Genomic DNA, 24054 nt, shown 5'->3' with positions numbered 1-24054 from the left:
GAAATTTTGGAATAAACAGCTATTCAAAGGATCATTCTATTTTAACCTGATACAATAAATAAAATACAAATATTTTACTAAACTAAATGAGTAACCTACAGATTGTGAGTTTTATACATTAAGTGTTCATCTACGTTGGACTGACTGGGAGCCTTGGAGTGAAATACAGTGGCTTCCTTGGTTTTGCACATATTTTTCTTAATGCTGTTCCTGGATGGCAAGTCTTTTAAGGCCTTATCCTCACAGCCAAAGTGACATGGAGGGTTGAGATAATTATCTGAATAATTATGCTTAAAACAAACAAGAAAAACACTTGATTTTGTCTGATTCATCTTGGTTATTCAAAATGTTGCTGGAATGATGTTGGAGTGGGAAGGAGTTGCCTGAATTATCTGCATAATTCCTTTGTTATACAGGAAAAGACTAGGAATAAGGAAATCTTATCAGCAAATCCAACTTCAATATACCAGAGGAAAATATATTGAATGACCTTGGACTGTGTCATCTTGGTTGATCAAAATATACTAAAAGATTCCAATTTTAAACTGCTCCTTTGCTTTGAACTGGAAAACATGTTAACCATAAATCTCAGTCCATATCTGTAGAAATTATAGTTGCTAAAAATATCGTTTATTGCTTCTAAACTTATCTGAAATGGATATTTCTAGATAGATTTTGCACCTAGGGACAACTTCAAGAATTTGTCATCTCAGTGGCTTAAAAAATAGCAGTGATCATGAAATTGATCTGCTAGTGCATGACAAGTATTAGCAGCTCTAATGGTTTGGGATTTAAGCATTAACCTGGCTCTCAACTAAATTCTAAATATCAGTTCAGTTATTAGTAGCATGACGTGGTATTAACCTGGGTATAACACCAGATTATACTGTCCTTCATTATTTGTTAGTTGGATTGTATGCATTTCTTTCATTGACCAACTAAATTATAGGCTCCCAGAGGGTTGACAAACTTCATATACAGTGCTTAATAAAGTATTAAATATATATTAGAAACTCAATAAATATTTGGTCTATGCATGTTAATATCTATTAAGTTGGACTTGTTTTTATTCACTCTTAATGACTTAATGTTTAGTTTTGGTGAACTGGAACTGAGTTGTATCCTTACGTTCTTCTAAAGAGCGAGGAAGTTGAAGTGAATGTAATTTTAGTTTTCACAGCAAATTGTTTTCCATTATTTATTAAAGGGAGAAAAAAATTTGTGGCTAAGTTATGAAGCCACTTGCCAAAAAAGAGTGGCTTGCAATTGCTCACCTTTACCAGCCTTTAGAGCCACATTCTGAGCAACCTGGTGAGATGCTAGCTCTCTAGGTTTGATCTAGCCGTGGTGCTCAAAGCTCACGGCAACTTTCCTGCAGCCGTAAAAATCCCCTCCAGGATCAAGGAGGAGCTTTGCTCCCAGTGTTGGAACTTATTTAAAGCCCTCACTTATTTCCATTATAATCTGATTCTGTGATGTTATGATAATAATCCCAAGAACTCAAAGATGCCATGTCTGAAAGTACTGAAGAGCATGAGAAGAGTTAGCAGTAGGATTATACATCTACTCCCAAGTCAATTGAACAAGTATTTTTTGAGCATTTTATTTGTGCTTAGTTCTTTGCATTGTAGAAGGTACACCCTTGGCCTAGACTCTCAGTGAATTTATATTTTAGTTGTGGAAGGAAGACTAACATGCGTGACAAACTTAACAAACAATGCAATGTGATATAATCCAGTGCTAAATTGTAAGATGCAAAAGAGTGATATTATTGAGGCCTGGGGACTGGGAATTATAGGGGACAACATTTTTAAGAAGGTTAAAATTAAGCTAGACCCAAAGATGGCAAATATATGGCATGCATGCCACCACTAACTCCTGCTACACCTGTGGCAGACATTGCTAATCAACCTTGACACTGACAATCATTATTATTCAGCCTGAATGTGATTTTAAAATCCTCAGTCTAGTGTTCTGTTAACAATTGATTGGAGTTGGCACAAAATTTGAAACCTAGAAGTGGTGCTCTACCTTCGTAACTTTTTATCCCCAGCTCTTAGCACCAGTCCTTAATCAATATTGAATGAAGAATTAAGAATATTTGGGTAGATTTAGATGAGAGAGAAGTATGCTTCAGATAAAGAGAATACATTAGAGGGATGTGCTTACAAGAGTGAGCATAGGCATTTTTACTGTAGTAGGGAATGCCTTCCTCGCTAATGAGGGCCTCTGTGCTGTCAAGGACAGACCTCACAAACTAGACCTAGAAATCAAGGACATGATGTGCTAAGCCATAGGATGCTACTGAGCAGGCGTCTTAGAGATGGCCCGAGGTTCTCACTCAGGTTCCAACCTGTCTCAGGTTCTTTGTCATTTGTTTGTGCCCAGCAGAAAAGAGCACACACACTCACTTACATACGCTTTTCTGGTTAACTGTAAGCTTACTTTATTGCTGCCTCTTACTCTCCTTGGGGTTGGGTGGAGTGGTGGAGAGAAGGAAGGTCCTTAGCTGGAAGGAATTGGGAAGGAAGAAGGGAGCATGCTTAACCTCTTTCTCCCAAGAAAGTGGCAGCAATTCCACTGGCAAATTCCAGCAGGTTCTTCAGTGTCCACTTGGCCAGAGAGGGTGTTGCTGCTGTGCCTGCTGTGCAACAGGAGGCACCACGCTTCCCTTCTGTGAGGCTAACTGGGTGTAGCCATGTGTTAATCAGTTGCAATCACATGTACCCAGCTGATTCTCTCTCTCCACTTCTTCCTGATTAGCCAGACATACTTATTCAAAATCCAAGCCGACACTTACATCATCATCATAAAATTGTTTACAATTTGAGGCCTAAAGGCTGTTACTAATTTAGTCAGTAGTCTAGTGACCATCTAAAGGGAATCTCATCACATGATACACAAAAGTTGGGGAAAGCCAAGACCAAGAATTTTTCTGGAATTTCTTCTGGATACAGCACAGACTCCTACCTTAGAATACATCAGCTGCAAGATTTTCAACATGAAATGATTTCACTAGCTCTTTTAACCCTTCATAGGAGGTTGTAGTTATCCCTGGGTCTCTTAGTAAAAGTAACATAGGTAAGCATTGAGTTCTTCATGGCTACTCGCACTTCATACTTTCAAATAATTTTTTTTTTGAACTTCTGTGTTTAGACCTTCATAAATTAATTTCTGTGGCTAGGCAGCTGTGTCAGGAAGTATGTGAACTAATCTTTATTTCTAGCCATGATGGAATATATTTTCTTAGAGTGACCAGGTCACTTGTTATTCTAAACGTGCCCCAGGAGTTCCTCCTCTTAGTGCCTTTGCTTACTCAGTCCTAGAAAGAATGCTCCTCCTGGCAAAATAAAGCCATTCTTCCACACTGAATTTAAATGACACTCCTCTTTGAAACTCACCCCAGTACATCCAGCAGGAATAATCTTATTCTCCTCTGTACACTCATCACACTTAGAACATTCTACTTGTAGCTGGCTTATTTCTGCATGTTTTTCTACCCTCCAAGATTGTACACTTGAATAAGAGCATTGACCCCTCGTAAGTGAGCCTCATCCCTCTCTTTTTGGTAGCAGTTGGGGCTGTGATACCTCGTTTTCCTTTTACTCTATCAGCAGGATGGTGAATTCAGATATGGAAAAGTTTCATCCTTGAGAGGGAACTCTAGAACTGCTAGTCAAGTTGATTGGTGTTCTCGTTCCATAAAGTGGAAGGAAACCCTAACCATTGACATGCTGTAATGGGACCTTGGAACAGATCCCACAGCTGTGAACCAGTCTGATCACTGCTCTAGTACCTATCCTGGATCTGTCCCATCCTTAGTGGTCAATAAATGTCTGTGCAATAAGGAATGAGTCAATGGTTGTGGAGATCTGTTATTTCTGGGCAGAACCAGGTGGCTCACCTTGAGATTTATAGCTAGTAACTGCCTAACGTTTTGCAGAGTTGTCACAGTTCAGTTTATAAAATTTACAGCCTAGGAAATGGGATGACCACACGTAGATTATGGATTTACTTCCGAAAGGCCCCGCTCACTAAACATTTAAGAAGGCTCAATGTTAGGGAGCTAAGGGGGGAGAGTTAAGTGAAATTGAAGTACACTACAAAAACAGCTCCTAAATTCTGTGCTCCCTTCTTTCACACTTCTTTAGACAGAAGAGGTCCTGAGAGAGTCCAGAAAGTTGGTTTGGTATGGTCTGCTGAAAGAGGAATCTCATTTTAGGGTAGAGTCACACATCTCATCCAAAATGTTGGCTGTGGAGCGCCATTATGGTCTAGGTTGTTAATGGTGTTTTCCAGCAGTAGTACAGTTTGTCTCTTAGCAATCTGATTGAGGTAGTCATGACAGTAGAGCATAATCTGCTCTGGTTTCACAATGTAATGAAATCTTCATAAATAAAATTATTGCCTATTATTACCTTAGGATGGTTTCCAGTCTAAGCTTTTTGCCTTAAAAGTGTTATGATTATCAGCTGGAGATATTTTTAAACCCTTGATTTTAGACTGTGCTTGTTCAGTGTTCATCCTTACTTTCATGGACTAAAATACAAATATAACTCGTATTTGAAAAGGAGAAGGAGAAGACGCAAGAGAATGTGGCCAATGAAAGGAAGATGTGTTTGCTCCTTTTTAGCTGGCATTGGGAACCAGAGCCAATGATTGGAAAGAAAGGGAGAAAAGCTGAATAGTCATTGCCGGTAAAAATACGAGCCAAAGACTCATACTGATAAGTAATTAAAACAAGAAGGAGATTCAGAATGTGCACAGAAGTTTTGGTGTGGTTGCCCAGTTCTAGCTCTCCTCCCTTCTCCACCCCCGCCCTTCCTCCGATCACCATCGCACACCACTGTTCTTTGATTACTGGGGCAGGTAGCAGCCTTCCTGCCTGAATTGTATTGGATACAGTTCCAGCAGGGAAAAGTACTGCAGGCCAGTGCCTACAGAGGGAGAAATCTACAAAAGTCATTGTGTTTGAAATGGGTCTGGGCATCTTGAGGACGCTTTTATTGGATAAAGTCAGTATCGGATATAGAACCTATCCTTGGACAGGAAAGAGTAGAAATTAGGAGAAGATACTGCATCTTTGGCAGCCAACATTCAGAACTGTCAAGGAAAAACTAGAGTCAGTAGTTAGATGGATAAAACTTATTGACTAAGATACTTAGAAACATGACCCAAGTAAGTAAGGGATTGTTATTACGTACTTTTCCGAGAAGTACTGTTTCATACCCTTCACTAAGTTCCCATAGTGAAAGTTAGGCACAAGGCATATTGCGACCATCATCTGAAAGTCTGTTCTTGTGCGCATTTGTCGGGCAGTTGCTGAATCCCAGTGTGTCAGTGTGCTGTGTGGGTTTGGCAGCATGTAGTTGAACACTTAGCCTAGTGGCTCTGCATTGTAGGGACTCAGTTTATACTGGCTGAAAGAATGAATACTGTGCAGAGAATGGACCCACTATTTGAAACATGCAATATCAGGGACTTGCACTTGTTGTATGGTTAAGAGAATTAGAATTTGAAAAGATGAATTAATTAACTAGCCCACTCCTTTCCTGAATAGATGTCCCAAGATTTGATGGCTTAGTTCTAAAAAATGTTTATGAAAAAAATGTGTTTTCTTTGCTACTTTGGCACTTCCAGCCGAAACTAATATAAGATGTTCATTCTATAGGATTGAAAGCTACCTACCAAATGTTCAGTACTTCATAGAAAGTAAGTACTTAGTAAGTATTTCTTGATGAATTGATTGGATAGTTGAGATTATATACCCAACCAATTCAGTTAATACAGCATCAAAAGTTCTGCCCACATCTTCTCTGAGCCCTTCTCATCTTCATAATTTTGATCCTTAATTACCTGGATTTGACTGTGTCTGAAGCCTAGATAACTCTGGACCATAACTGAGTGTCCCTTTCATGCTGCCCTGTGGAGACTTGGGTTAAATTATACATCATGCAATGCCCCTGGCCCTTTAATATTTTGCTCACTTCTTGATAATAGAATCTTAAATTGTTCTGATCTTGTTATCAAGGTCTGGGAGCCAAGTCTCCACATCTTTTCATTTCATCTTCATTAAGCCTATTCTTTTTCCCTTTTTTTTTTTATGAGGACTGCTTTTTAAACTTTAATTTTATTATATGAGGCTTAACTGTCTACACTGTCACAATCAATTCAATCAGAAATTCAATTAAATTTGTTTTTTGGCATCATAGGAACAATTCATCTGATAATTAATGTGAATTTTTACTAAATCGATCAGCTGTTCCTAAGTTGTTTAGACAAAGTCAGAGGGACACTACATCTTTGTGATTGAATATAGTACTCTACCTGTAAGCTGAGGATCACATGCTGCTTACCTTCTTATTTGCCATTTGGTACCTTTATGATGGTAATGCCTAATAATTGTCTTGTTACCCCATCTCCATTTTTCCATTTTTCCGTCTTTAGAAATGTCTGCATTTCTATTAAATTAATTAAAAGTTTCCAAATGGAGTCAGGTTAAATTTGTTTTTCTTTCTGAATTACCATTCTTAGTAGTTTATACACTGCCTCTCTGCTCTAATAAGTGTTTATTTTATTCTGCTTCAACTAGGATCACTTTATATTTTTATGTAGTGTGTGGTTTATATATCTGCAGACCACTGATAAAGATAAGATTTTAATTTTCCTTTAACTAAGCAGATTGTTTTTAAATTGACTGAAACGTTGAAGAGCCGAGTTACAGTGAACATGATTTCAAATGCATTGGATGAAAGAAAGATATATTGAAGTAGATTGTCCATGGCTAGGCCATCTGAGAAGTTGTTTCAGAGTTCATTTGGGGGTCATGTTAAAACAATTTGGTTTCTCAATAAATACCCTTTGTAATTAGCTGCAGTGATTGCTAGATATTTGTATTGTGTTGAACATTTCCTTCCAGGGAAAATTGAAAAAAACACAAAACTCTGACGACCAGTGTTGCTGGGGTTTAATTAGATCCAAGGTCCTCATGTAACCAAGCCCAAGTTGCTCCTCTAAGAGTAGTCTTTCCTCAATGACTCGAGCAACATGTGGGCACTGGAGAGCAAACCTCTCTGCTCTCAACAAGCGCTAATTGTTTTTAGGTAAGTTATTTTTGAAGGGCAGCTATTTATCAGAAACACAGGTGGCAGAGCAACAAATATTTTTCAGAAAATTACTCTTGATGGTAGGTGTCAGAAATCCATCTAAATTTCATCACAAGAGCACTAAATGGAGATGCTCCGCACCTACTTGGGGGATTGAAAACAGGCCCCAGCTCTCAGGGGGCCTCATGGCAGCACTCCAGCTGGCTCTGGGGAAATAGCAAAGAAGATCAATATTGACAGACTGTGTTGTATGAGAGGAGAGGCTGGGTTTGCATCCTCTCTTCTCCATTTCTTGCTGATGTGACCTTGGGCAGGCTCCCTGACTGTTCTCCCTCAGCCTTCTCATCTGTAAAGTGGTGAGGGTGATGATAATGACACCTAACCCAGATCCACTTACTCGTGTGCTTCACCCTGTTGCCAGCGCTTTATATATACTGATGCATTTCATCCTTGCAACAGCACTGTGAGGATTACAAGTGCACCTGGAAAACACACCTAAAATTAAAAAAACAAAAACATTACAGTGAACTCTAGTATGCATTTCCACAGAAAACTGTGGGTCCTCAAATTTACATACTCTGCCTGTGTGGGTTCCAGCAACTCGTGTGTATTGCTCGTGGTTCTCCTCCCTTGGAAAAGTATAGTTTTGATGACTGGTCTACAATGGAAGAAAAACTGAGGGAAAGAAATGAAAAAGATGAGGTCAAAGTCTTCTCTTGTTGGAGAATGCAGTCAGGACTTGGAATGAAGGTTTGAGAATTTCCAACATTCTCTCTTTCCTGTCAGTTAGAATATGTGATCCCTTTCTCAGGGAACTTAGCCTCCTAATTTGGCATTCCTTTTGCAGTTATCTTCACAACTCTTGACATATCCATTTCTTCAGTGACTCCCAGCCCTGAAACACTTTATCAGTTTGGGCTGGTGGCTGCCCCTTTAGGTCTTCTCTGCTTCCCATGGTACTGCCTGACTGAGCCCTCATCAGAGAGAAGCCTTCTACTGCATCGGACCATGCTCCACCCGATGGGGTTGAAAACCCAGGTGGCATACAGGGGCACATCCATCCTAATCTTATTATATTCTCCTGTACATTTAGTTTTTTGCCAGTTTTCATAGCGGAGAGGTCATTGGAAGCCTTTTAATGGCCTCTTTGTAACCTAAGCACTTAAAGCTTGGGGATAGAGATTTGCCTATATTTTTCCTTTTTTTAAAGCCAAATTTCTTATAAGATAATCAACTAGGCTCTGATTTAAACCAATTTTAATTACATTCTCCCACAATGGAAACTACTTTCCCTTCAAATTTGGTGATCTATTGTGATGCTGGTTGCTGTTGAAGAGAGGTCAGTCTTTAAATGACCAAGACAGTGCAAGACAAGCATTGAACTGTGAAATGACTTTTGCTAAATGCTGAGGGGTTTGCAGCTGCCAGCAGAAGAGGGTGCGTTGATGGAAAGAGTGAATAGTTTCTTTTGGAATGAGCACTTTGGGGAAAAATGCACATTTTCTAGAAAGCTCAGTCTTGCACATATCAGCAAGAGGAATGCTTTGAAATGTCCACAAACTCCTGAAAAGCAACTGGCTGTCTCATCCACCCAGACCAAGAAAAATCCAAAATCCTTGTGTCTAGATAAATAAATACTTATCTCACTAGCCTAAAATTGAGGGCTTTAATAAAAAGAAATCTGATTATCCTTCTATGCTGTTGGTAAAATTTTTCATAAGATTTTAAGGGATAGCACAGTAATTTTAGGATAAGAGGAAAGGAAAAATAGCGTTCTTGGTGAGTAGAAATCAGACTTCTTATAGTTATTTGAAGGTGAAACCCAGCATACCTAAAATTATTCAAACCAGCTAACAAAAGCAAGTCTAGATGTTTCCTATTAACCTTGGAATGTGTTTGGAAAAAGTCCTGCTGACTCCAGATGTCTAGTATTGGGAAGCCTATCAACAGCGTTACTCTCGTTTGTGGCAGAGAATACTGTTCAAAAATTCACAAGTGTTGTTTGGTGTTCTGGGGCGCAATATAGTTTTCTTTCCTTCCTCCCTCCCTCCTTCCCTTCCCTTCCCTTCCCCTTCCTCCCTCCCTTCCCTTCCCCTCCTCCCTCCCTCCCTCCCTCCCTCCCTCCCTCCTTCCCTCCTTCCCTTCCCTTCCCTTCCCCTTCCTCCCTCCCTCCTTCCCTTCCCTTCCCCTTCCCCTTCCTCCCTCCCTCCTTCCCTTCCCTTCCCTTCCCCTTCCTTCTGCTTCACCTTAAAAGTAGGAGAAATGTCACAAGATGTAGTGTTTGTAATTTCTTGATTACAAATGAAAACCAGTTTATATAAGGGAATAAAGTGGTCCAGACTTAGAACTCAGATGTGTTAAGTAAATATTTACTCTGGTTCCACTCCAGGGAGGTAAAAGACTTTATTAACATATTTGTTGAGGTCATGGGGGCAAGGAAAAGCTTATGCTGTGCTTAAATGCCTGAGGGGCCTTTTTTTTTTTTTTTTTTTTGCTGCTAGTTAACAAAGGCCAGTATTTTTTTTCTGCTGAAAAGAGCAAATATCTTGTTTTGTGGCCTTTACTTTCTTATTGTTCATTCACAAACTGCTTAATCTCAAACCAGAGTTTTAAAAAGCTGTTTTATTTTTTCCCTTTGTTTGGAAAAATCTCTTCTTAGATATCCCTTGTGAGATTTGTTTCCAAGCTTTATTCTTGTACTTCTTCTCCTGGTTTACTTTCGGCTGCTATCAGCTGTTTGTACTTTGTTTTGTCTTCATCACGGAAAAGAAAAATCGCCCATTAAAAGTCGAGATTTGAAGTGTTGAACTTAATTCCTTGAGTCCAGTCCGCAGTTTGGCTCTGATTACCGTACCAGGCTGACCTCCAGCCCAGGGGAGGGTGCCTTGGCAGAAATCTGAGAATTCCTCGATCAGTAACTCCCTTTTTTGGATTTATGGAGTCTTTAGGTGGATTCTTTGTGCTAAGCATGTTCCTGTTGGAAAGGAATGAGGCTGGGATGCGAGGAGGAGTTTGCACAACACAGATGTTTGCAGCTGACCTCCGTGGTCACCACGATTGAATTAGCCAGCTGCCACTGCAGGCTGCCTTCAACCCATGCACCATCAAAGCCCGGACAACTCACATAACAGACGGTTTTAAATAGTGGTGAAAAAGCGAGGTCGGATGATGTTAACCTTTTGTGGCTTGCTCCTGACTTGATTTGTTGTTCCTCTTGAATGTCTTTGCTATTATTCTTAGAAATCAAATTTTAAAAGACTGGGCAGCCAAACAAGCAGAATATTATATTGTGGAACAGAGTGACTGTGAAAGCTCTTTGTGCTGACGATTAATTTCACATGTAAATACTTGCATTATGTTGCCAGCGAGGAGATTTCCTTTTCCTTTCTCTGCCTTGTTGAAATCTAGAAATAAAATTCCACAGCTGTCAGGTTCCCACATATTCATCAGCGGCCGCTTAAGATGGCTTCATGACGAGCAGAGTGAATTTAGAGGATTCCACTATTGAAGTCTACACAGCTTGTTTCAGACACCCCAGCTCACAAAGTAAAGAATTATGAATCTTTTGCCTGCCTGATATGTAATATTGGGCAGTAACATAATCTGCTACATAATATTAATAAAATGTGGACATTTTCTGTGCCCATAGTGCACATATGTACCTGAAGCAAAGCGAATGCCAGTAGGCTTAACCAGTTTGTGAGCTAGGAACTACAACTGTCTCCCCTGCCCCCATTTCTACAGGTTAAGGACTTGTCAGGCTATGGAAAAGCTGAGAGTGTCAGCAAGTGTTGTAATACAGCACTGCCCTAATAGGCCATCCTTTCCTTTCTAGCAGGAGGGTATTTATGGCCGAGTGCAATAGTCAGGTGTTTGTAATGCTTTCTTTGTAATTACCCATTGTTACCACAGCCAGCTCCTGTGTGCGTGTGTGTACTTACGTGTGTGTGCGTGCGTGTGTATTTAAATTAGGTCGCTGCACATTTCACTTAGTTCCCAAACCAGAATGTTTGCCAACTGAGGCACCAACTAACACTTTTATTCTGCCTCCTAGAATGTACAGAGGTTACGTACATTATCTAAATGGCCCCATGTTCTGTGTGCTTCTCTTTTTGTCTCCTAGTTGCAATGCATTTCCTCCACTGTGGGCTTCATCTCCGAGCAGCCTTCACAGAGTTAGGCAGATCTCTAAGACTAGGTCTCTAGAGAGACAGCTCAGTGCATCATCTTTTGGCACTATCTAATCTTTGATGTAATGCTGTTCAGAGAAAATGATCCTTGTAACTCATTTATGGTTTCAGTTTACATTCTGCCCTCTCACATGACCAGCCACACCTGGGAGCAGAGTGGCTTTTGAGGGAGATTCTTAATAGCACCACTTCAAAGGATATTTGCAGAAATGAAGTGCATGCATATGCACGTAAATTCTCCTTGTATTACAGTACTAGGTTTCACAACCTCCCAGCCAATTAGGCAGAATAGGACATGTACACATGCAGACACACACACACACTGTTTAACTGGCAGAGAGATTATGAAATATACTCCTTTGCTGCTCAAAGAATTAATTATGCAGGTTGGACACCTGCTCCCCTAGTCAGCTTTCCTAATTGCAAGGGGTGGGTGCCTATCCTTGTTAAGTCATAAAAGGGCCATGTGTGTGCATTCTTTAAGCACATAAAACCCCACCAAGGATAGAAAATAATATTGTAATTATGATCGTTAACAACCAAGCGATGCAACATCTTCATAGCAGGTTTCTGACAAGGTGTGTTAACCAATTCAGTAAGCACCATATATGTATGTGGTGTAAATCTATGACCCTGCCTTTGAGGATCATTCTTATATAACGGTCTCCCTAAGGAAATATTGATAAAGACAGTAAATGAACAGAGGAAAACACAAATTTAGAAACAGGTAATAAATACATATACTTCAAATTTTACATGCAGTATCTTAGAAGTGATAGGAAACGTGTCAATTAGATTGATTCTGTATGTGGACCATACTAATGAAAAATAAATAGCAAGTTTTGAAATGAAAAGCTTAAAAGAGGTTAGAAAAAGAATTTAAGCAATAATCTAGTTTGCATTTTTTTAGGACCTTGTAGGAGTGGCCTCTGATTTCCCCCACATTTTATTTTTCTAATTTGGAAACCAAGTAATAATCATGAACAAGCTAATTGCTTTATAGACTTAAAAAATGAAGTTATTTTTCATGATACATTGTCCAGAGAGTAAAACAAGGCTTGTAATGAAAGAAAGGTAGATTTAGAAAGGCAAACACTGTGATCATTTAATTCTCAACTCGTGTGCTCTGCTAGACAATTGAAACTTAAACATGCAACGATCAAATGCATTTAAGAGAATCAGTAAGAAATAGTACCTTTTCACCGTAAAACTGTATTTAAGTATAGAGTGGGTTTAAATATATTAAATGTACTTGAAAGCAAAAGCTGGTTTTACCTAAGAGTTGTTCATGTATATCTAAACACATATCTATCATGATTAGTGTATTTAAACCAATGTAGTTCTCCATGTCAGTTCAGTTGTTTTTTTTTTGTGAGGAAGATCACCCTTGAGCTAACATCCATGCCAATCCTCCTCTTTTTGCTGAGGAAGATCGGCCCTGAGCTAACATCTATTGCCAATTCTTCTCCTTTTTGTTTCCCTTTTTCTCCCCAAAGCCCCAGTAGATAGTTGTATGTCATAGTTGCAAATCCTTCTAGTTGCTGTATGTGGGACGCGGCCTCAGCATGGCCGGACAAGCGGTGCGTGGTGCCTGGGGATCTGAACCTGGGACGCCAGTAGCGGAGCGTGAGCACTTAACTGCTTAGCCACGGGGCCGGCCCCTCAGTTGTTTTTAAACCTAGTCGTTACTGAGATAAATGTAGCATTGTAGAAAAAAGTGCGTTAACTAATATATTCAGTGATAAGCATAAACACTCAACCTTTCCCAGAATTCAGGCAAAACCTTTGTGTGTTCTCCAATTTAAAACAGTAAACTTTTCTTCCCCTCTGTATTTTCACAATGTTTTCTTAATTGTTGAAGGTATAGCTTGCTTCTCTGATTACTGACTTCTGAATGAATGGTACTCTAGAGGATTTTGAGGATTGTACTTGAGCAAGGACAAGCAATTGTTTATTCTATATATGGAAGATAGTTTTAAAAGAACATATACTTCTCTTGTGAAGATTAAGGCAAACTTTGGTTTACTTGTTTAATAAGACAGCAATTTTGAGGTAATCCCATGTGTATTACCCAGAGCTTACATTTCTGAGGTGCACACCACCACCATCAAGAAAAGAGAGAGAACTCAGTGAAGTTTAAAAAAGAAAAAGTGAGTTTAATTGGTCTTCATGAAAAACACAAACTTAAATCCAGAAAACAAAATGCAAGGATTACAGTTTAAGCCATGTGTCCACTTTCGGAGCATCAATTGACTAGTAGCGAAAGGAATGAACAGCTTTAGGCACCAGCAAGAATGGACTCCAGAAAGATAGATCAATTTATCCCTGTTTTCTGACCCACTTAACTATCAGCACTCAAAAGCCTCAATCACAGGGTCATTGTCAGCTCCTAATATTCTGAACTAGGTGAAAACCTGAGGGCACAGCAGCCTGTGGCATTTGTGTTGTTACTATTGTGGCCCCTGAACGCTGCCATGGGACCTTCTGGCCACAGGGGTGCTTTTGCATAATGGGCTCACTTACCTTCTCTCTTCCTTGGCTTGCATCTGGCAGCCATCAGGTGCCCTTCCAGATCTGCTCACTGCCACCCCCATTTCCTCTGTTGACAGCATTACTGGATGTTTTGCTAAATATGGTTTTGTTTGTTTTTCGGTCTGTTGATAGATGTTCCAACAACTATTACATTTGACATAACCTATACATTTTTTTTTTTTTTAATTGCACTTAAAGCACACCAGTCATACCGGATTATGGCCCACCCTAGTGACCTCATTTTAACTTAATTACCTCTTTATAGGCCCTATCTCCAAATATAGTCACATTCTGAGGTACTGGTGTTGGACTTGAACATATGAATTGGAGGGGCACAATTCAGCCCATAGCACACACTTTAAAATGATCTTTTAGAGGGTCTATCACCCCTGCTGTCCTCCCAACCCCCGACCGTAGATTTGAGCTCCTAGAAGGCAGGAACTATATTTCTCTTCTTGCAATCTCCAGAACCTAACGTGTCCAGCTCATTGCAGGTGTTTCACAATCTCTTGGTGAACATATGCGTGGACAAAGGTATTCTGAGCTATTTGAGAGCAGGAGTAATGATTGTCATAGACCTTTTCTCTTAAGTTCTTCATTTTAGAGTCTCCGAACACCACAGGTATAAGAAAGAACAAAGCTGTAATGTAGTAGCATATATTTCCAACAACCTACCACCTTTTTCCAAAGCCAGAAAAAGTTTATACATCCCCTTTAGATACTACTATCAGATACCAGGGGTATGCTGAGTTCTTAGAGACCAGCCAAGCAGGTTTTAAGAATGTAACTGAGACTCCTCTATTCCTGCTGTGGAAGAATTTACCACAAGGCCAAAGTGACATTTATTTTTCCTAAAGTATACAATGATTACTTTATGATTCAAACAATAAAAAATTGCCTAATTAGAAATGCCCTTGGTCAGTTTGTGGCTAAATTAATATGTTTCAAAAGAACAAATGTGAGGTAGAGGAGGAAGTTTCCTTAGTCGTGGGTTTTGCTATCAGCTACTCATGTTCCTGAGTTCTTTGGCAAAAAAATCATTGACCGTTTTTTTTTAAAAAAAAAAGCTTTTGGAAAAATAAATCGTAAGAATAATAAATATAATAATTTCTGAGAGGCAAGCTATTTTTCCCTACAAATCAGACTTGGGTGGCTTTAGTATTGATGCTTTGAACTTAGAGTTAAATGCTAAAGCAGTGTCATTTTGTTAAAAGGGAATATCACAGAAAAGCACAAGAACACAGACGTAACAACAGCGTTTACTTGATTTTGCTTTTCATTGCATCCGTGTGCCTACTTGCTTACTAAGTTTTTACCTGTATTTTTATCAACGTTTGATTTTGCAGTGGAACTTTATTTCTCACTAATATGCGTAATACTTTTAATTGTACTTAAAGCATGCTTTTAAAAGTAGTAATGTAGAAATGTAATCATTTTATATCTGTTTATATTACATGAATTTACAGTTGATCCCAATTTGGGGTCTCCTAAAATTAGTCCCAAGCTGGGATTTTGTGTGCTGTGACTTTGTTTTAAGCCTTAAAAAAACCTTTTGTATTTTAGATTGCAGTGTTGTTTTCTTCACCTATTCCTGGTTAAAGGGAATGCGAGGGGTGGCTGTTTGTCCCAAACAAGGCAGATGATGGAATTCTCCCAGAAGGAGCTGGGCAAAGGAGAGGAAAGCTGAGATAAAGGAAGGAGGTTGGAGTTGGGGGAACCACATAGCCCAGAAAGCAGACCCAGTCCAAAGTGAGAAAATCCAGTTCTTGCAGGATAAGCTCTCAAACATTTAAGACCTAACTTTGTGTGGTGGCTGTGGACTGGTGTAATTTTGAAAGAGAGGTGGTAGGCAATTTGCATTCTGGGATAATTCAAGGGCATCGGGATAGTGGGACTGAAGTTTAGAATCTGGAAACCTGGTTTGAGTTTGAGACCTGTCCTACACTGACTGTGTGAATTTGGGCAAGTCGGGTGACCTTGTTGAGTTTCAGTTTCCTCATCTCTGTAATGATGAGACCTATTCACAGGCTTATCGTCAGGATACATTAGGTAATACGTGCAAAACTGCTTTGTAAACTTGGATGTGCCATAAATGTTACTGGAGTGGAGCAAAGATAGTTACTGTTAGACTATCCCCAAATCCCCATTTCCTACCTCAGATCCCCGACCAAAGGGATTGATTGGGACATTGAATACATTGAGGTTACCCTGGGGTCAGGCTGCCACATCTAGTGCTTCCCAAACCGAAAACGATATATAAGTCTGTTTGTTAACCTGTTAATACCGTGTGATTCTTAATATTATTTATTACATGTGAGGCTTAGTTACAGCATTTAGAGAATCAGATCTGGAGAGAATCTTATCTAATCTCTTCCCCTCCCTTCAAGTGAGGCTGTATCAGATGTGAATTAGCCCTGACAGATGGTTGTTAGATTCTGTTTCTAAATTTCTTAAAGAAGATTTCACAGTTTTCCTCTCTAAATTCTTTTAGTAATTTAACAGTTCTTATGCCAAGTTCTCCCTTATAGCTGACCTAAATCTATAGTTGTGATTTAAATCCTAACCCCCTACTCCTGTCTTTGTTGGAGATGGAGAACAGTTGGTCAGCAGCCTTCTTATGCTCATAACCCTGAAGAGTTCCTTAGTTCACCTCACTCTCTCCACCTCGTCCCACCCCTGCCCTCACCCCCTAGTTCATCAGCTAGTATTCTCCGAGTCATTCATGGTGAAGCTGCCTATATCCCTGCCTCTCAGACACTTGGCTACGTTCAGGCAGCTGAGCAGTGTTCAATGGCCACATGGACTTGGGGAGAAGGCAGGCTGCTTCTTCCTTTCCTCCTTATGCTTTGTGCATAATCTTGAGCCTTCTAGTAAATGATCAGGATAACCCCCAACAGTGTTTGATGAGTGTATGGCACATTTATCTCATAAACATGGAGTTTTGCAAGGACACTTAAGGGTTGCTTTGAAAGTTAGGCCTCCCCAGTGCCTTACTTTGCTCAGCCGGACATGCCATGAAGCTGCCACTCTGTGGGCTGAAGATAACATTGATTGATATCTCTGCTATATTGGAATTAGCCTTGGAAGACATTGAGCCTAAACTCTCTGAGTGCAGTGTCCATCCAGAAGCACACTAACAGTTTGGAAGAGTTGATGCTCTTCCCCAGTGCTCCGAGTTGCAATTGCAAAGTAAGTGACCTTTGAGGAGAGTTGAGTTTGTTAAGCTGATCCCATGTGGTTTCACAGTGGATCCTGTTTTGAATCTGAATGTGTGTACTTTTATGTCTCTATAGGTTTATTACCCAGAGCTCTCTGTCTGGGCCAGTCAAGAACCATTTCCAAACAAGGAAATGGAGGGAAGGCTTCCTAAGGTAAGATACCTAGCTGCCATTTTGTTAATGTTTTTTCAGTCTAGAAGTAATTTTTTAAAAAAATTAGAGTTATTTCTTTCTAATTTTAATATCCATTATAATCTACTACAAAAATCCATTAACCTGATACTGTTGTGACCTTGGAAATAACATATACTAAAAAAAATCATATCCTGAAGTCCTTTGACTCTTAAAATTCACATTGTCTTCCTTTCTTGACAAGTCCAGAGTCTAAAGCAAATTTTCATTTAAGAATCATAAAATCAATTTATCAAGTATACATTTTACAGGATTTTAATTTGTTTGTTCCATTCCTGGGTAGATAAACTCAAATATGATGATCGAACTAAAAGATATCTTAAAAGTATAAGATGGTGACAGTTTTGTCTGGTAATGATGCCCAAATGTCTGATAATATTAACCATGAAACAATACAGAAAGAATATAAAAAACTATTATATTTCTTTCTTCTAATTTTTAGGCCTAAAAGTATTTTCTATAAACATGCTTTCGTGGTTCTGACATCTTAGGTGTGACAATTTTCTGCCTTAAGAAAATTTGTAAAATTTACATTTTAGATTTTAGCACCATTTCCGAAAAAAACAAAAACAAAAACCCAACAAAAACATTTAGAGTTTTTACTGTAGACACCTTTGGACTTTGCCTGTTAGGGTAAATATCAATTTGACCTTAAGCAGGAGGATTGTACTTTTTACCACTGACCTGCTGATTTTGCAATTAATAAAAATAGAGTCCATTGAAAATAAAATTTCCATTTAAAAGTTTTATAAGTGTAACTGATCAATGGTGAGGCCTTTCCAGCCAGTACTGATATTTCCCTGTTTGAGAAACTCTTATTTACACTGAATGGTTTCAGCAATTTGCTGTCTGTTACTGACTGGCAGAATTTGAAGAGATTGGGTCAACTGGCAGTTTGCAATGAAAGAAAACAATTCTAAATCACTTTTAATCTTTCAGAAAATTTCTGAAGGTCAAGGTTGAAATCATTGGCAGGAAAGTAGGTGAACAAAATGATTTTGGCCCTGTCTGAGCTAGACTTGTGCTGATCTTGTAGAGTGGAAGTGCAAGTGAGCTTAAATACCGAGGCTTTACTTAAAACACACCCACACCCCACCACCTCACCACCACCACACCACCACCACACCACCACCACCACACCACCTTACCACCACCACACCACCACCACACCACTTCACCACCACCACACCACCACCACACCACCACCACACCACCTCACCACCACCACACCACCACCACACCACCACCACACCACCTCATCACCACCACACCATCTCACCACACCACCTCACCACCACCACCATGCCACCACACCACCTCACCACCACCACACCATCTCACCACCACCACACCACCTCACCACCACACCACCACCACCATGCCACCACACCACCTCACCACCACCACACCATCTCACCACCACCACCACACCACCTCACCACCACCACACCACCACCACACCACCACCACACCACCTCATCACCACCACACCATCTCACCACACCACCTCACCACCTCACCACCACCACCATGCCACCACACCACCTCACCACCACCACACCACCTCACCACCACCACACCACTTCACCACCACACCACCACCATCATGCCACCACACCACCTCACCACTACACCACCAGCAGTGGCAGTATAATTCTAGACGTTCTTTAGCAGGCCAGCTCAGGCCATAATTCCCCTGAGCAGCTTAGGGTAAGACGTGATAATGGAAGGGGCGCAGGAGAGTATAGTATTTTCATTAGTTCCTGCCCCATTCAGGCATCCAGAGGTCCTCTCATTGATACTAGTGACATCAACTGGAGGGGCAAGACTAGGCAAGTTCCTTGATGAGGTCAACAGTGCCTCCCTTTCCTCTTGGAAGGCCAGTCCAGGTACTAGGCCTTGCCTGCATTAAGGCATGCTCTGGAGGGTTGGCACAATGGATCCTGGGATTCAGGTCTTCTGTTATTTTAAGTTCTTTCCTTTCTAAATATGTGAATAGTATTTTAGGCATAATATATTTGTCCCTTTTTCAGCAGTTTCCTTCTGGAAAGCACATCTTTGCATAATCATAAGAAAAATAATCTTGACTTACTTGGTCCAAGGCACGTAACGGGGGATTCACATACTAACAGTCATCAGCAGAGAGGGCCATCCAACTGAGGCAGGTCAGCTGTAGGGACATCCAGGAGAACTAGTCTGTGGGAGCCACTGGACATATCCTTTCCCCCTCCTCCAACCTTCTAGATTACTCAAGTTCTCTAGGCACCATTATGTGCTAGATGATGAAGGAAGATATGATTATTTTTGCCTGAATTCTTGTAAGGCCTGACTTCTGAAGCAATAAGGCATCATTGTGTCCCCTCTTCAAAATACCTCCTCCCCTTGCTGCAGAAGCCTAAAATTCCTTCAGTGGGGGCAGGAAGACCTCCTGAGGGACAGGAGGTAAGGATTGAAATCTAGTAAATTCCAGCCTCCAAAGAGAGGATACTCAGAACTTTATCTCTCCAGGAGCACCTCTCCCCACAGGCATGTTGGGTTATGGCCCCTCAGGGTGCTTCAGGAGCATACCTCCCTGCATAACTTACCTCCATTGCCTTTCCATTGTCCAAGTACTTAGGTGTCTCCCATACAGCAAGTTAATTAAAGGCAGGATGGACAGGGACTGTTTTTGTCTCTGTTTAAATCTCTGTAGGCTTAAAATCTAATAGAATATTCAAGCCATAGTAGGCACTCAGAACATTAATAATAAATGAAGACACGAATAATTGAGAGCCTCAAAAGAGAGAAAAAATAGTAAAAATGGTAAATTCAAATCTGAAATAATCTCCCTCACATTTTTTTTTCTGGAAATACCTCTCCCCTAATTACCCAGATCCCACTTAGCTCTTCATTTTATTCTATGTTTTCCATGGAGGTAAAAGATTAATAAGACTGAGAATTTGTATAGAGACAGACTAATGTTCTGTATATTCACTTTGAACAGAGTAAGTCTGAACTGAAGTAAGCAATTTTAAGGCCAGCTATGTACAGAGTGTAGTTGTTGAGTGGAATAAAGTTTATAAACTTTTGATTTTCCTTCCTGGCCTGTGACAGTTAGCAGCCGTTGAGTTCTTCATTTGTCCAAAACCTAAATTTGTTGTATCTTGAACTGTGCTAACTGCTTGATGGGGGAGGAGGAACAAACATTATTTTAAAGGCACCAGGATCACTTTTTCTTTTTTTAAATCTTGCGATTGCGTGCCAAAATTTTGAGACTGAAATAATTTTCACAACTGAAAGGAATTGCTTAATATAATTATCTAGATCCTTAAGTATATGTGAGTGATGAATTATATTTTAATGAATTTTTCTGGTTTGGTCCTACTGCTATTTAATGATACCAAACCAACCTATAAGACTGGAACATTAAAGTACATACTAAGTGGATTTTATATACATCCTAAAAATGTACGCTTTCAAAGTCTGAGATTTTTAAACATAAAATTTAGACACACCAGATGTTTGATGTGAAAAGTCTGTACAGTAAATAAGACTTCTTAAAGTTGAACTATCTTTACATTTAGTTCGCCCTAGGGCTGCTGAGAACATTTATTCAGTTTCAAGTTGTTTGGAAGTGCCTGACTTCTGAATTCTTCTTAAAGAGAAATGCAAATGCGACAATTTACAGATCACAAAGCAAGATTATAACTTTAATCCAAGTACATATATCCTGTCAAATTAGCTTATTATAAATGTCCTGTTAGAACATATGACTTCAAAAAGAAAAAAAAAAAAATCTCTTAAAACCATAATGGATAATTATGGTTTTAAGAAATTAAATAATTTATTAAATTATTTAATAATAATATTTAATAAATATAAAATATTTAATAATATAAATTATTAAATAATAATTACTGGAGAAAACTCCAGTAATTAATAGTTTGGCTAAAAGAGAGACTGCTATCAAATCACCATTTTCATATCTGATTGGGGCATACAGTCTATTTGTGAGAAAGTAGGACCTTTATTTTATATCATCCCTTGGGCGAATGGGCTTCAGTCTCCTGTCTTCTTGCTGTTTGGTTCTGATGGAGAGTGTCTCCCCATGGGTGCTCAACAGATCATCGGTCACACTGTGGTGGATTATTCTAGTCAGAAACACAAAAACCTCACTCATCAAGATTGTGAGGAGAGACTTAGAATAGCCCCAGTCCATCCAAACTAGCTGAATCCCACTCTCTGCTGTCCTTGGTTTTACACTCTCCTCCTCTTTCCTACAGCCCTGCCCCAACCCCACACTATTTCTGCCCGAACTATACTCCCACCTTTGGAACCCACTTCTCATTCTGACCGCACATGGACTGTGTCAGTGGCTTATAGAATAAACCATACATAAATTACATTTGTACAAATCGTGATATGCTTTTAAATATTTTTATTATATATTAGAAAACAGAGAATTATCCCTTTCACCACAGCCATTGAACTCTTTAAAAAAATTGTATTAACACTCCTCTGAGCACCTTTTACCCAGCTTCCTGTCAGGCCCTAAATGATACTAGAAACTGTCTTCAGAAACCTGACTCTGGGGAATGCTGCCTCCCACATGGCTGGGCACAGCCGTTAGAGAAGCGCTTGATTTTACCGAAGCCAAGGCAGCTAGTGTTTAATTACTTCATACCCCCACAGACCTAATATTTACATTCAGGTGAACTGTGTTTAATATGTAAACTCTGTTTGCAAGACATCAGGAGTTCAAGGATAAAAGGCAGGCGGGAGGGGGAAGCAGAAATTTTCAAATGGTTTCAGAAGCATGACTAAGTGTGTCTCTTTTTGTGTGTGTGTCTGTCTCTTTGTGTGTGGGTCCACCTGCTTTTCAGGGAAGACTTCCTGTCCCAAAGGAAGTGAACCACAAGAAGAGTGAGGAGACCGAGGCTGCCTCCCTGACTCCCCTTGGCAGCGATGAACTCCACTCCCCAGGAATCAGTTACCTCCACTCTTTTTAATCGTAACACCTCCATTTGTATTACATATGGTGTATGGGTATTGATGAGGTCATGGTATCATATATGGGATTTTTTTCTGTGTAAATCATCAAGTATAAGAAGAAACTATGGGACTCTGAGCCCTGCTTTAGAGAATTTACAGTGGACAAATAGGTATCATCAAACCAGTTTTTAATCATTCTGACTCTGTGAAACCGCTCAGAATTTCACACTGTGAATCCACGTTTACAACCCTTACAGGTGGGCCTTCAGGCCTGGTTCGCTACGACGATGTCTTCCACAATCCAACTCCCACTGCTCTCACACAACCGGTCCACTCCTGCCTTTTCACTCACACAGCTCCCGACTGCTTCTTGCAGAGGCTGAGAGTCCCCATTTTTTTTTTTTTTCATTTAGCTGTAACAAGCCTAGTAGTTTATGTTCATCAATTGTCTGTATATCTCTATATTTTATCCATGTACTCTTTTGATGTATAGAAGTAGTTTGAAACTCATTGTTTCCTTGTGGTAAGTGACCGAGATGCTGCCACAGGACCTGAGACACTGATGAATGGTGCTATTTTGGACTTTCAACATGCTCCTTGGCGAGGTAGCTCTGATGGAGTTATTTTTTATTTCCATGTTCTAAGAAGGTGTTGGTACTCTGTTTCCCTGAATGTTGTTCTCTAGACTGGATTGACTTGTTTTCCTTGTGTCTTCAGTGTGGCTTTCTTCTTCAGCATTGTAGGTTGAGTGAATGCTACCAGAGAGGGTGTAAGAGACTCACGTCTCATTGGCTGGCACTCATGGACACGCAGTCGCTGTAGTGGGAGCAATCACAAAACTGTAATTTACTTACCAAATCTCTTCCTTTCAGTAGCCTCGCCTGCCTAACTTAGAGAAAGAAAAGCAATAATTTGTCAGGCGTTTTTAGGTGTCTCTTTTGGTTCTTTTTTGAAAGGATATTTGGGAAAAAAGGGCAAACTCTTTTTTAATAAATGCCCTCTGAAAAAAATCCAAAAAACTAGCATCTGAGTAGGAATATGAAAATTATACCCTTCCTAAAAATTACCTTTGAAAAAATGTCTTTACAAAATTAAAAAAAAAAAAAGGCAGAGCGCTCTTTTTCAGCAGTTTTGATAAGCAAGGAGTAGACTTTACATTTTTGTCCTTGCTCCCAATGAAATGGATAAACAAAAATAAAATCAGACAATACCATCTACTCATGGAATGTTGTTGTGTTAGCCAGTCTGAAAGCCCACCTTAATTTTTATATAACTGTCTTTTAGCTCTTCCTTTGACAGGGCGGGCTTTGTTCTGAACTGTGCCGCTTCCGACTGTTAACATCGATGATGCATGCGCTGCACTACTTCCTTCTCTTCTCGCTCCCCCATTGGCCTGAGTTTCTTGTGCATTTCCCCCCTCCCTCCTTTGTTAGAATAGGTGTATGAGCTGTGTAAATAGAGCAAGAAAACAGTATTCTGCATCTGTGGCATTTATGTAGAGTTGCAGTTGTGTACTGCTGAAAATGCAGGCTTTTGTAACAATGTGATCTTTACTGATGCACTCACGACAAGTACCCAATGTATTTTAGCTATTTTAGTAGTATTTGTTCAATAAATATGCAAGCTGTAAGGTAACTGGCTTGGCTCATCATTGGAAAGGCCTACTTTTGAAGGCTTTCACTGGTTCATGTTAATTCGTGTGTTCTCAGAACCCCAAAAGTAGACCCAAGGGCAGCTATCAAAAGAGATGGAATCAGCTCTGCGTTTCATGCATTTTCCTTTCTGAGGGTTTTATGGGATTAGGGGCTAGGCAGTGGCTCATTAGGATGGTATTTGCAGAGCTGC

The 24054-nt window shown here is 39.9% G+C and overlaps 1 protein-coding gene across 3 annotated transcripts in view; it reads left to right on the top strand.

Annotated features, from left to right (window-relative positions):
- The window catches only part of NREP (neuronal regeneration related protein), a 29508-nt gene extending 5664 nt beyond the window's left edge, over positions 1-23844 (top strand). For 2 of the 3 annotated variants that reach the window (XM_058538447.1, XM_058538438.1), the window contains exons 4-6: positions 16907-17017; positions 17122-17199; positions 22101-23844. In XM_058538447.1, the coding sequence (XP_058394430.1) occupies positions 16907-17017; positions 17122-17199; positions 22101-22226 (315 nt within the window). In that variant the 3' untranslated portion in view covers positions 22227-23844. The remainder of the gene's footprint in view (positions 1-16906; positions 17018-17121; positions 17200-22100) is intronic. The other variant, XM_058538457.1, reaches the window with a different exon arrangement.
- Positions 23845-24054: the final 210 nt, after the last annotated feature.

Source organism: Diceros bicornis, chromosome 1 (genome assembly GCF_020826845.1).
Source record: "Diceros bicornis minor isolate mBicDic1 chromosome 1, mDicBic1.mat.cur, whole genome shotgun sequence".
Lineage (NCBI taxonomy): Eukaryota > Metazoa > Chordata > Mammalia > Perissodactyla > Rhinocerotidae > Diceros > Diceros bicornis.
The sequence above is the reverse complement of the archived record's forward strand: the minus strand, read 5'-3'. Positions and strand labels throughout refer to the sequence as shown.